Raw genomic sequence first — 14461 nt, forward strand, 5'->3', positions numbered from 1 at the left:
TCCCACAAGGGACAGAGCGGGGGCCATGTTTGGTGTTTGCGGTCTAACCTCAGCCGACCACCACTGTGGTGACGGTGGAGTTCGAACCCTCGCGATTCGAATCCGTCTATTTGCGGACCAATGGAAATAGGGAAAAATAATTTGAGGACCGGCAAGAAAGACATAAACTGGAAGAATAATTTGCAGACCGGCAAAAATGCATAAGTAAAAGAAATAATTTGTATAATAATTTATTAAATCTAAAATTACGGCAACGATCTGCGGACCAGCGGTTAAAGAACAGATTCTGCAACGAAGCTGGGCTGGACGAGATCTTGGCAACGGGATAAGTCCAGTGGCAAAGTTCTGGCATTCATTCATTCAGCAGTTAAAGAACGTAATCTAGCGTATTTAGTCGTCGTTTCCGAGTTAATTGCATGGACATCTATCGATATTTTTCTTGAGCGTTTTAAGTAATTCACTGAGCGGGAAATTAGAAATAGAGTTTCTTTTATCGGGATTGAACAACATTTATCAAACGTACAACATAGTTTTTAATTGAAATAACAACGATATATTTTTACCTGTTTTCCTGCCATGAACTAAAATTAAAATGACTATTTTTGTTCATCCACGACTTTCTAACACATTTCCTGTAACATTTTCTCTTTATGGAAACAAAGAGTTATGACGTGAGAAAGAGAAAATGTTTCCACCAAAAGTTCTGTTTCGCCAGCAAAATCAAATTAATGGACAATTTACTGTAATTTCAGCTATGTTAACGATGGAAATGGCGAAAATGTCGAAAATTTCGCGAACTTTACTGCTTTAGTCAGGCACGGCGCGTGATCGCACCCGACCCTTTGTCTTTTCGCTCCCCTAATATGAGGTGATTAGAGACGATGGAAGATTGGGGAAAAAGTTGGGATGGATGTTCCTAATAAATCTTCCAAAACTGACAATAGGCGAATGTCTGATAATGCAGGAGCAATATTCAACGCTTCCGGTTATGTTCGCAGCTTCCGGTCTGCAGTTCGCGCTAAAAGTTATGAAAAATCCATTTCCGTGATATCCCCGTAAACTATTACGGTAAGGATTCTTTTCCCTTGATAAAAAGTATTTCAAAATTGATTTTTCTCCTGGGAGAAAGATTGATTAAAATCTACCTGTCTAGATGTACGATGATGTTTTTCTACCCCCCCCCCCCCCTTCATTGCAATAGGAATAACTTGTAATTTTTAAAAGATGAAAACTGCATTGGAAGCTTGAATGTTTTCCACATTCGCGTTTCGACATTTTGTTGCGTGAAAACACACGTCAATGATTAAAGACTGTAAGTTTGAGCACTAAAAATTTTAAAAAAAGGGGGAAGCAGAGAAACAGGCACTGAAAATGCTTAAAATAGGCACTGAAAAAAAGCATTTATATAATGAATGGAAAAAATAAATAACTAAAAACTAAGGGCCAAAATATATTGGCTGCTACTCCGTCTATTGTTCCATATTAGTTTATAATAACTGTATTATTAATGAAGCCAATAATATCATGCAAAAGAAGTGTTTGCGATCCTTCAAGCGCTTAGGTTGGAGACGATTTTATCAAATAGTAAATAGGTAATCAGTTATGATGCTAAATAATGCTTGTTAAAATAAAGAACAAATAATAAATAATTATAATTATGTTTTGATTAGAACTCTTACAAAATCACTGTGAGTTCGACGGTATATTGTTGGTTGCTATCTGAAGACTATACGTAAGTAGAGATGAAAAATATTTTTCACATATCTATTCCTAACAATACTGTTTTGTCATTTGTCTATCTCAGGCACTTACGCCTATTTGCATTCAAATGGGCTTTCCGATGAGAATGAATACTGAGAATTGGAATTTTTAAAAAGAGCAAAATTTTTTTTTTACAGAAATGTTTGAAAATAGGCAAAAAAAGGCACTTATGCCATTTTGCCTGAACTTCCAGACTCTATTAATGATTATGGAGAAAATTATAATCGAAGCCGAACAACTTGTTTTTTTTTTGTTATCAGTTTATAAAAATGCACTCCAATAATGAGAGACACTGAAAATAGTTATTTCATTCCCTAAATGTAATTTAACAAAACGTAATTATTTATTTACATAAGTAATCATCCTGTCGTTTCAGGTAAAGTGAAACATACAGCTCTTGCTAATTCTCGAAAAGCTTCCGCTGTGCCTTCTTGAGTTGCTCCGGAACATTCAAAATAGCCGACAGCACCGATATCTTTTGCCATTGCCTGTCCTAGTTCATATGAAATCGGTTCCATATTGTCCTTTTTTAGACTTTCCAATGTATCCTTATCTTCACGAAGATCGACTCTTGTTCCGACAACGATGAAAGGAACATTTGGACGATGTTCGGTGATTTCTGGTTTCCACTATAAATAAAAACAAATTTTCTTTTTCAACGAATTCCAATTCTTTCGTTACAAAACACAGTTTTCAATCTTTTGTAAAGAATTCCGAATTCCTCTGTATATACAGCGTGGCCGTGTAATGCATTTATCAATTCGAATTAGCAACCGTGTCAAAATGCATGTTCGTGTGCATGGTAAACCAACAGCCTTTGAATGTCGGGCAGTTAGTATGTTAGTATGCGATGGACTCTTGGCATAGACGAAATCCTTAAAGGTAGTAGTGTATGAATAAACGTAATTATTTATTCAAATTAAGTTATTGGTTTTTCTGATTTTTTCAGGATAATTCCAGAATTGCAGTAACTGAATTTGCCACTGGACTTATCCCGTTGCCGAGATCTCTTCCAGCCCAGCTTCGTGGCAGAGTCCGGAACACTTTATTTTGTGTTAAAAAAAAGAACGTACAAAATTTCTACAATATATTTTCCCCGGACGATTGGGTACTGTCACGATTAACAAATTTTGTGGTGATTACAGACGAGATTTGGGAATTGAAGAAAAGTTCCGGGGTTTCGTTAGACGGATGAATGTACACATATTAGGATGGAGGTATATTTTGAAAGTAATTGGAGGGGGGCCCATGCCATCTCATCTGTTATCTTACACTTGTCATATTATATACACAGGATACAAAAAAAAACGAAATGAGAATCTTATTAAAAGTGCAGTAAGTGCAGATTTGTATTCTAACAACGAATCCACAGATACTGCACGTTTGGAATCATCCTGAGAGTAAGAAAAAATAATCCAGCACATGAAACTTACCACAACCTTTGCAATGCCTTGAGGTTTTTATTTGAAAGTCAGAGATTTTCAGGCAATCCCCCATCTGCCCCAAGAGTCCACGGTAAACTGATTTTTCAATTCCCGGCTCTCAAAGGATGTAGGTATGCCGCTTAAGATCACATCAGGGCTGGATGTAGTCTATTGCCTGACGAGCCGGGGGCATTTAAAAATTTTGGCCAGGCATGTACCTTTTTTCAACCACATGTTCAACGTTAGCATATAGAATGTTCAACGTTCAACGTTAGCATATAGAATGTTCAACGTTCAACGTTAGCATATAGAATGTTCAACGTTCAACGTTAGCAACGTTCAGGCGTATATTATTTGAGTTGGGCATGTAAATTTTTATAGATTTGCCAAGCCCTGGATCACATGCTGTACTCTCACTTAATTGTAATTTAATCGTGAAAAACTAGAACCTTAAAAAAAACTCGAAAGTGTCGAAATGTATCTATCCTTACTTTTGATTTGACATTTTGAAATGACGCTGGATCCACAATGGAAAAACAAACAACAAATCCATCCTAGAGTAAAAAGAAAAGTTTTGAATGGAAAGAAGAAAAAGCTGTACACTCATACATTTTTATATATCAAAGATGTCATACATGCATGAGTACACACATTACTGATTCATGTACAATCACTGAAAGCAATAGCTTCGTTTTCAACATGCCGTAACTCACACGAAACATGCTATCACAAATATTGTTTACGGGTCATTCTCACGAAATTGGACAAAAAGTAAAAAAAAAGTTATCAAAAATAAATGTCAACCAAAAAAATCCAAAAATTTTCTTAGGAACACTTCTTTATCTGGTGATAAATGAAATATAGTCAGCAGCAAAGTTTATTAAAAGTTCATGTTGAAAAAAATTAATATAATTTTCTATTTTATAATTCTATTTTGGTAGCTCATTTTCAACTTGAACAAGCAGCGATACTCTAAACCAGCGATTCTCAACCTTTTTGACTCGCGGAGCCCTTTGTGGCATATAATGTTTATGGCGGAGCCCCGTAGACCTATTTTTTACTTATTCAGCAAAAAATTACTGATTTATTCTTATTATTCTAAATTAATTATAATTATTTTTTTCAAATTACTGTTTTTTCTTTTATTTTCCTCGAGCGGCCCGCGGAGCACCGGTTGAGAACCACTGCTCTAAATAATATTTTAGCCAACTGCATTTTTATTTCTTTTTTTATTTGTGTTTCTCGCTCATTTTTTCGTCAAGTTTATGGAAAACAACAAATTTCTAATTTGTCTTTGTTGAGCTAGAGCAGTGATTCCCAACGTAGGCGTTAACGCCCCCTTGGGGGCGATGGAAAGTTCCAGGGGGTGGTAGAAGCTACGGGTATAATATAGGATCCTATGGGTTAGATTGCGTTGGGGGGGGGGCGGGGCGATGGAACAAAAAAGGTTAGGAAACTATGAGCTAGAGCATGAGATGCACTCTCACAGTAAAGTCTTGACATGAAACATTACTGCAGCTTGATGTTGCAACCGTGAAATCTGAATTTTTTTGTTTTTATCTCCTAACTTATGATCAAATTTTCCTTCTGGTCACCTAATGCCAGGAGAAAGACATTTTTACATATTTTGCAACACTGATAAAAAACTAAGAATGTTGAAAACATGTGCTTTTTCGAAATAATAAATGTCTTTCGACTGAAAAATGTGTTAAAAAGTGAAAATGATTTTCAATTAAATATTTCTCACAAAAAAAATAGCCAGGAGAAGGACATTTAATAAAAACACTTACTTCTTTTTTCCTTAATTAACCTAATTTGTAAATCCATTACAATTCTAATTGATTTAAAAGAAGGTTCGAGTGATGGCTACATTCTTCTTAACCTTCTCAACGCAAAATTCGATAGGTGGCAACTGGGGTTATAGGACTGGAACTAATGTTTTTCAAATGTCACAAATGAAAAAAAAAAGCTGGGGGAAAATTTCGTTTGGCTATAAAGTATTGATAAAAAATATTTAAAATTATGAAAAAGAAAAAAAATATGTATACAACATGTGATAACAATAAATCAAAACTCTAAATACACTGCCCATGGAACTACAATTTTGATTAAGTTTTAAACGGTTTACTAGATTATATTAATAAGAAATTGAGATGGATTATAAAATTCTGGTTTTCGTTTCCGAATCAATATAAAACACGTTACATATATAAATGCATTAAAACAGAAAAAAAAAATAACTGTGTTATTTGCGAAATATTTTGACTTGTCTAAGAAGACTAAAATACCAATTTTCGATTCAAAATACGCAAATCAAACGACTAAAGAAAACAATAAAAAAAATGAAATTAAGAATATCAAAATTCATAGTGCAAGTTTGTGAAACCCGTTTCACCAACAGTTGTGAAACTTTACAATTCAATAGATTTGATTTTCAAATTATATAAAAGTCATACCGCTTCAGGGTATTCACCCCCTATCCTTAATTCACTGTAGTGATCTTCTACAGGAGGGTACCGCAGAACCAAGTGAACAGTTGCATCGCCGAGTTCAATATAAGCTGTATATCGCTCTCCTCTAGAAAATAAGATTTATATGTATAACAACTGATAATCACCAGTAAGTTATAAATAGGAAATAAGAAATAAGAAAAAGCTCAGAATTCACACACAAAAAAAATTCAATTGCAATAAAACCTGTCGATTTGGATACCTCTATATCATGGACACCTAGTTACACATTGAATAGTTTTGAATGGAGCCATCCATAATCCTTTTACCCGAAATTTCCCCAATACTGTACCTGTATATATTGGACACCTCTCTAACTTAGAAAGATTTTAATGGAACCGTAGGTCTCGTACTTCGATAGCTTTTACTATACCTTCTTATGTTTCAGTATTTAGATATTAATGATAAATTTTAAATTAGAACATTATAAAAAAATATTGTGAATTAATAAAATAGAAATATTGTTAGACCCGATAAATTTTTATGTTGAATTAATTGTACCGCACGTGTATTTATAATTTTATCAATTGAACCCACATTATGCCTCTATTTAAAGTTATTTCCGTTCAAGCATTTCCCAAAAAAAGCAAAAAAAAACACAACACTTACATTGTATCAAACGTATGTTCTTTTGTAAAATTGTCAAGCAGAGTAAATCTCCCGATTCCCCTAAAAAGTTGTAAATAACAATTATTCATCATCTACAATTATCACAAACGAAAATAATCACATACTACTATTATCCATGCTAATATACAAAGATTAAAAACTCATAAATCAAACTCATATTATTGATTTTAAAAATTAGTACGAAATTAATAATTAAGTTAATGAATTTAACATTGCATTTTTAGTTTTTAAAAGTAATATGAAAATTCAATTGACAAATAAATAATAAAATAACCTTTTTGCATAAGTATTTGGTAGGGAAGTACTTAATAGGGAGTATTTATAATTTTTTCTGCATGCACATTTTTAAATTTAATTTTTTTTTTCAAAATATCCTACTGTATATATCAACAGAAAATATTTTTCTGAGTTTTCCGCACCATTCAATTTCACTTAACTTTATATTACCAGATTTAAAGTTACATCAAAAGAGAAGAAAAACTGAAATTTAAATTTTCATGGTTAATCGCAAAAAACTGAACTTTATTTCCATTAAAAACTTTTTTCTAAAATAAGTTACAATCAAACCCTCATATCTATATACTATATGATGAACCTAGCTTATTACGAATAGAATGTTTTATTTATTTTTTTTTTCACTGTACTACAATATTTTATTCAAATTTCTTATGCAAGAAACAAATTATGCCTGAATATAATTTTAGTATGCATGACTATGTTAACATTTTTACTCACGATTTCTCCCGAAACGATATTTCTTATTTTGGACCATTTAAACAATCTGACTAGTCTATTGAAATTCGTAGAAGTGAGTTTGATTGTATGACTGATGAATGAAAATGCTACAAATTACCTTTCGTTCAAATGTAATACTTATATTACGGTACTTACTTATCTCCTACAGCAACACATTTAATCTTTTGCATCATGGAAAGCTAGTTGAAATTTAGTAGGCTAAACTGTAAATCCGCAACACGGAGGAAAGGGCTACTTGCGTTCAAGCTAGAGAGGAATCTAGCAGTGGAATGACGAGACTTTCATGTCCAAAACGGTTAAAAATACAACACTTTTAGCTTTTGCCGAACTTCACCGTCATCGCTTATCGCATGAGTAAAACAACCGATTGCAAAGACATATGAAAAATGTGTCAGCACACAATCATTATCTTTGGATATCGCAATATCTTCCAAATTTCAATCTCAAGTGAGATTATTTCTTTTTATTGTCAAAAGAAATCGTGTGATAAGTAATTCACGTGATGAGTTTTTGACCGAATTTTATCTGTATAGATTCATAAAACGATTCTACCATATATTATTCAAATGTTTTGAATGAATTTAAGTTTTCTTAACGTAAAAAATATTTTTCACCGCTTTTGCGATTGCGCCCCATCAAAGTTTCGAAAATTAAATCAATCCCGAAATTTTCTCATTTTTTCCTAGATTTTTGACCATCATCGATTTTACAATTTTGTCCAAGGGATTTTTCTCGCCACTTCTTGTTGGAAAACATCAATTTAATATATATATATATATATATATATATTACAAATTATTTTTTATCTCTATTTTCTAAAACACACTTTTTTGCACTTTTTTATTCTTCTGGTAGTTTTTATTTATTTATTTTAATTCATTATTTATTTATTTTATCTAGTTCGTTTATTCATAATGCCCATATAAATTGAAAGAGTTTTTTCCTTATTCTTGATTATAATTTCGCTGTTGCAGTGATTTTCAAACGAAGCCACTAGTGCACCCAAACATGCTGCGAGTTATATTTGCAATAAAATTACGTAGAGAGTAAAACAAAGGGGTTATGTTTCCCAACCAGGGTGTCATTGTTCAGGATACCTTTAAAATCAATTCAAAAATCCAAATCTCCTACATAAAGCTAAGGCCGAGAACAAAGGCTACGAGTTTTTGGTAACGATGACGACTACCTTGAAAGGGGATTACGAGAATAAACTTCTAGGAATAGAACACGCGAGAACCTTTTCCCGATTTAGTTCTGGGAATCGATTAAAATTTTTAACAGTTAATCAAAAAATTTTAATCGCTTAATCGACTGATTAATCGAATTTTTATCGAATGTTTTTCGTACTTATATAATTGGTGGCTTCTCTATCTTCCGAAGGTTATAGTAATTTAATTCTTTTTACTCGCAGAATCTAAAAAAATTAGTAGTTTCAGAAAAAAATATTGAAATTCTTATTGCAGATAAAATCTTAAAAGGTAAATGTCATATATATATGTTGGCCGTGTCACGAACATATTTAAATACTGAAATTAAAAGAACGTTCACAATTAAATACTCAGGATGCATTGACGTTGTGCCCCAATATATATATATATATATATATATATATATATATATATATATATATATCCTATTTTTATTTCTTATCTTTTCAATATATGTCGTGTAAGGTGCCGGAACAAGTTTTTTTGTCGCACCACGGTCATTTTGTGCACATGAGGGCTAACTTTCTAGACCGGGACCTACTATTGCCGATTCTGAACGGCAGGCTTGTTTTTTATACTCATCGAGAGGTTGATGCGCTAACCCCTAGATGGGGGATCCCTGCGGTAGCAATTTTTTGTTGCGGTCAAGTCGCCGTTTTTGTTGTACCCCTGTGTCAGGAAAGTTTTCTGACAAGGACGAACCGGGTATCGAACTCGCGACACCTCTAAACATCCTTTATCGACCTGGGCTACCGCGCCCGCAAGTTTTAAATTTAAATGAAAAATTCATACACACAATTTATAAGAAACTGAAACCAACGCGTCGCATTTCAACTTTTAATGAAATTCTAAAGCATTCAAAATATAATAAAAATCATTAATCAAACATAATTAAGCAAACATTTTAAACATATATTCGATTGCGATTCGCACCAAGATTAAATTAAGTAAATTATTAAATATATATTTCACAAAAATAAAATAATATATTATTGATAGAGCCCAGAAGCTCAGACAAAATGTCATAAATGCCTTTTGTTTTGCCTATTTTCAAACTTTTCGGTAAAAATGTCTTTTTGTAATTTTCCTGACAAATGCCTATGTTGACATAGTTTTAAGTTTATTAGTGAATTCCCAAAGTCATAATTTGTGAAATTTGGATATTTTGAGCATTAAGAACAAAGGAATTGCCTTTTTTTTTAAATTTTCCAACTCTTCGATTAATTATCAGAAAAAAATCCCCCCCCCCCACCCCACTTCCAGCCTCATTTAAACGCGAATAAGTGATCTGAGAGATAGGGAACTTGGTGTTGCTATGTTTTAACTTCGCTTTGACCAGATGGTGTTAGACGTAAATGATTTTGTTTCAAATGAAAGCAGCCCATGTTAGAAAAGCAGAGGAAAAATTATAAATTAGTTTCTCCTCATGATCCACATAACATGTCTCGCTCAAGCATTGGCCTGCATTATTTATGATAGCTGGCCGATTCATGGCCCCCACAAGGGGTGGGCTGACAAGGCTCCAGCCCTGGGGCCCGAGAGGATTTTAATCATTTTTTTGTTTTTTCACGCTATAAATTCATCATAAAGGGGGCCTCATAAAAGTCTGGCCGGGGGGCCCGTAAAAGATCCCAGCCTAGGGGCCCTGCCTCAGGATGTGGGGGCCATGGGCCGATTACTGTACCAAGAGGTTTACCGGAAAGGATGGCGAATTCGAGGGAAGAGTAGTCAAGGAAATTAGACTAGAATGGGAGAAGGGCGGTCAAATTCGTATAGCCCACACACGGCAAAACCATAAATGCGCCTCTGGGAAAACCTGAACATATTTGTAAAAGTAGGGTAGGGACAGAAAAATTACTGGAATATTTTTTTAAAATACGGATCATGCGGCCATCATAGTAAGAAGGCCTTTCAGCTCGTGTACTTGGCATCGTATGGTGAAACAATGTACAAAATATAATTGAAAAAATAAAATAAAATGATGTCCACACACACAAAAAGTACGCAACGTCAAAAAAGGGGACTGCGGTACTTACGAAAAGAAGTGAAATCCCATCAAAAATTATTTCACATAAAAAATGAAGCCGTCTCGAGATTCTTTACCCGTAAAAAGTTGTGATATCTGATGTGTGGGTCCTCGAGCAAAGTGATAACCGTGTAGCAGCCCCTCCCCCCCCCCCCCCATGGACGGGAGATTCTGGTTTATGCCCGAACGGGCCCATCGGTTAAGATGACCCTGTCAACATATCTGTTGGATTTTGAAATTAGTTCTTCACACATTTTTTTCACACCCTATTGCTTTATCTCTCCACAGCTCTCCGTGGCCCCCTCCACCACTTGACGTGGCTCCCCGTTTCATTTGATTTTCACCCGTGGCCAGTGCCATCTTAACGCATGAGTCCACCCGGACACAACCCGGGGCCTCACAAAAATGAGAACCGGTTCAAGTTTTCGAGAATTTGCCAAGTAGGGCCTCAGAAAAATCACTTGGCCCGAGGGCCCATTATGCTCTTCAGACGACCCTGCCCATGGCCCCGTTGGAACATCCCAGGACCACAAGAATGGGAGCCATAGGCGTACACAGAATTTTCTCTAGGGAGGGGGGGTTCAATTTTTTTTCCTTCTTGGGGGAGGGGGTTACGTTTTTTTCCTGCAAAATAACACTATAATCTCGGCTTGAAGGGGGGGGGGATTAAGCTGGGTTTTCCTAGGAGCAGGTTTCCTGTGCCGCGCGCAACGTGATTCACTCAGCGCGACACGCCGCCCACTCACCAGTAAGAAAAGCAGCATGACTGTTTTCCTACGGAGCGCAATACGCCTGACGACAACACTTTACGTCGGGCGTGATTGATCGACTGACTGCTTCTGGAGGAGTCAAATGCGTCGTGCGCCGCGGTTTTGCCGAAATTCTCTTCACTCTTGTGTGTTTTCTTTTCCTTCCCTTCAAACCGGAGCATGCAGACGACAGAGTAGCTGATGCCAAAGCCATATACTTTATATAGCCGCCCTGATCTGATGCCCCTCGCTAGGAAAACACAAACGCGTAGCGTGATTATGTAGCACGTTTCTGTCGGTGCGAAATAGTCTAATTCGGTTCGCGCTGGCTTTGGCATCAGCTACCCTGTCGTCTGCATGCTCCGGTTTGAAGGGAAGGAAAAGAAAACACACAGGAGTGAAGAGAATATCGGCAAAACCGCGGCGCACGACGCATTTGACTCCTCCAGAAGCAGTCAGTCGACCAATCACGCCCGACGTAAAGCGCTGTCGTCAGGCGTATTGCGCTCTGTGGGAAAACAGTCTTGCTGCTTTTCTTATTGGTGAGTGGACGGCGTGTCGCGCTAGGCGAATCACGTTGCGCGTGGCACAGGAAACCTGCTCATAGGAAAACCCGGCTTTAGAGCCCAAACCCTCCTTTTCGTACGCCAATGGTGGGAGCCATATGCAACAAGTTGAGAACCACTGTCTTAGATAACATAGTGGAATCTAGGAAATCGTCGCCGTTTGCAATAATAATTGCAGGATAATTTCAGCCATAATTGGCAACTTTTTTTTCCCGAGAATCAGCGATGTCTCGTTTCTTTTAAATCTCAAGTGTCCCCTATTTTTCTGTATAAAATATGGTCAGGGAAGTGTCAGCTTTCCCCTTTCTATGTAAGTCAGCAAACTGTAACCGCCTTATATTTTTCCCGCCGTAACTTCGAAGAGACGCAAGTAAACAAGTTTAAATCCTCATAACATTTTGGCGTGAAAAGATGCCCGTCGCTTCCGATTTCCGATGGATTGGCGAAGGTATTCCTACTTCAAGAAGAAAGAACAATGAACTGCATTACCAGTGAGTCAATTAACATGCATATCCAATTTATATTACGAGTGTCATTATCTTCCTTTGTTTTGTGATGCTACCATCATCCGGCATACCCTTGGCCCTCCCTTTAATGAAGGCACCAAGCCAATATAGAGGCCTTGCGGTAAGACCCCACCCCCATCAGGGGGAGGGCTGATACAAAAAAAAAAGAGCCCCGAAATTCAGTGTTCCTATCGTTCACGGTACAGCCCAAAAGTGGATTTATAGTTTTGCCGTCCAGGCTGTTTTAACAGAATTACAACCCCCCCCCCCGGGCCCCCCATAAAGTTGAGGCTGACTGCACCAGCTGGGGCAATTCTGGTCATTTACTGTCTTTTTTTTTCTTTCATTCAACAAATTCACTGCATAGGGACCAATGGAAAGTCTGACCTGGAAGCAATGCCACACGTAGTGGGGGGGGGGGGGGGGGGGTCTGGTGCCTCAGACCAGAAGGGGTGCAAATTTCACTCTTTAACCTCCTTCAACATTACGAGAGGGCGCAAAAATGTGTGCTTGCCCCAGCTGATCAAACATGTGGCCCTGTGTGGGAGCCCAGCCTGGGGCACCCCACCACCACCTGTCTAGAATTTCTGGTTTTCTTCATTGGCTTAAGCAATTAAAACAGTACTGTTGCCACCTTATGTAGCACAATTCCCTCTCCCTCCTCCATTGCTCAAATTCGCTATCCAGTCTATTGCCCACTTAGACCTCCCTCTCCAAAATAGGTCACTCTTATGCTTTCATACCCTCTAAGTCACTCTTTTGATCACTCCCCCTCAAATTCGCAGCCATCTGATATTCAACCAACTGAAACAAACTCTCTGTGTCCTTCTTTCTGTTCATGACAGCTTCTTCTAAAGTGGTAGAAACAAAATCAGAATTTTTAATTTCTGTCATGAATAATTTTGGGCATCTCCTCTTTGCATTCTTATTTCCTTCAAGGAACATAAATGTGTTCTTTTTTGCGACGTACTGCTTCAATCAGGCCAAAGTCTTAGTCGTTTGGAAGGAAAGAGTGGCCAGACACCATAAATTTGAGGTCACTTGACTGTGCTGTTATATCTATAATATTGAATAGTTTCAACAGTGTGAGAGGCATTTTATGTTCCGGTTTTGGCCAACACATGCATCAGAACATGGAATTATTTCCTTATATTTAGAGGCTTTCTCTCTTAAGTGTCTCACAATAATGCTAGAAATGTCTTGAGAACCTCTTGCCCCTACCATTTTATCCCAAACGTGCGTGTATCTAACATTATCATTGAAGGAATGTACCCTAAAGTTACAAACATATAAATTGCATTTGTAATAAGCTATGGATGTTGAAAGCTTAGGAAAAGTGCTTTTTTACAAGTCGAATGTACAGCAGTAAGTGTCATTCAAGGCTTTATCCAGGACCGTCATTTGGGGGGGGGGGTCGGGGGGACAACGCCCCCTGGCTTTTGAGAACATACTAAAAATGGTATATATGCATATTGAGTACATGTTCTTTGTCTCCCCCCCCCCCCAGGAAAAGTTGAAATGACAGCCCTGGCTTCCCCAAAGCAGAATATGCTGAAATTTGCGATGTACATCGCAGAACAATTAGTGCTACTGCAGAACAATATGGAAGAATTTTAAGAAAAGTTAGAAAGCACACTATCAAAACACACTGTATGGTGGTTTTAATGTAGAACATTTCCAGTCAGCCGAGGACTCGTTGCAGAACAATTCAAAACATTCTGCTTTGGGGCCTGGCTTTATCCTTGTTTTCATTTTCTCTAGCCTGCTATGCTTTCTGCAAGTGAAGCTCTTATTTAGCTTTTTGTAGTGATTTCATAATTTCCTGTTATAAACTTCATGGACATGTCATCGCGTAATTTAATAATTTACATGTATCTCTACTTGGTGGCTTTAAGTCTAAATTAAATTTTGTGCTGAAGATTATTTGTAATAAAATTTCTTTCACAGAGATTTTTTCTTTGCCACACATTCCTCTACATATATGTCATACGTCTTCCGAATCAAAAGATCAGGGTGAAGGTACTTTCTAGTCTATCTTTCTTGGAATAGTGACTTTGATAGGCTAGAAATGACCATGTGATCAAATTATATGATCATTAATGCCTGTAATGTCACTTTTGATTCCAGGAGTATGTCTACCTCTAGAGCCTGAAGTGGCTGATGTGATGCAATCCTTATTCAAACATCTATAAACACATCCTCAGCTAAGTTGCAATATTAGGTACCTACAGTTGACAATATTATCATCCTATGATTCATGTGAGGAATCGGAACATATTTCTTTCCAAAAGACTCAAAATCGCAACTTATTTTGACTTGGAAAAT

General features: G+C 36.7%; 2 protein-coding genes across 2 annotated transcripts in view; one reads left to right on the plus strand and one right to left on the minus strand.

Moving 5' to 3' along the window:
* Nucleotides 1–2080: 2080 nt before the first annotated feature.
* Nucleotides 2081–7452, minus strand: LOC149076029 (ras-related C3 botulinum toxin substrate 1-like). Its single transcript, XM_089245482.1, has 5 exons — nucleotides 7217–7452; nucleotides 6305–6364; nucleotides 5642–5762; nucleotides 3677–3739; nucleotides 2081–2390 (listed from the first exon to the last, which is right to left on the minus strand). The coding sequence occupies exons 1-5, from the start codon at nucleotides 7252–7254 to the stop codon at nucleotides 2121–2123; spliced, it is 552 nt and encodes a 183-aa protein (XP_089101608.1). The 5' UTR covers nucleotides 7255–7452; the 3' UTR covers nucleotides 2081–2120.
* A 4529-nt stretch (nucleotides 7453–11981) lies between these two features.
* Orc1 (origin recognition complex subunit 1) overlaps nucleotides 11982–14461 on the plus strand; it is a 32453-nt gene continuing 29973 nt past the window's right edge. Inside the window, exon 1 of the mRNA XM_089243553.1 lies at nucleotides 11982–12121. Coding sequence (XP_089099679.1) covers nucleotides 12042–12121 — 80 coding nt within the window. The 5' untranslated portion in view covers nucleotides 11982–12041. The remainder of the gene's footprint in view (nucleotides 12122–14461) is intronic.

The sequence above is a fragment of the Pholcus phalangioides genome, unplaced genomic scaffold (genome assembly GCF_987345545.1).
Source record: "Pholcus phalangioides strain wild (caught in Gottingen) unplaced genomic scaffold, Ppha-v1.0 ptg000015l_1, whole genome shotgun sequence".
In the NCBI taxonomy this organism is placed as follows: Eukaryota; Metazoa; Arthropoda; class Arachnida; order Araneae; family Pholcidae; genus Pholcus; species Pholcus phalangioides.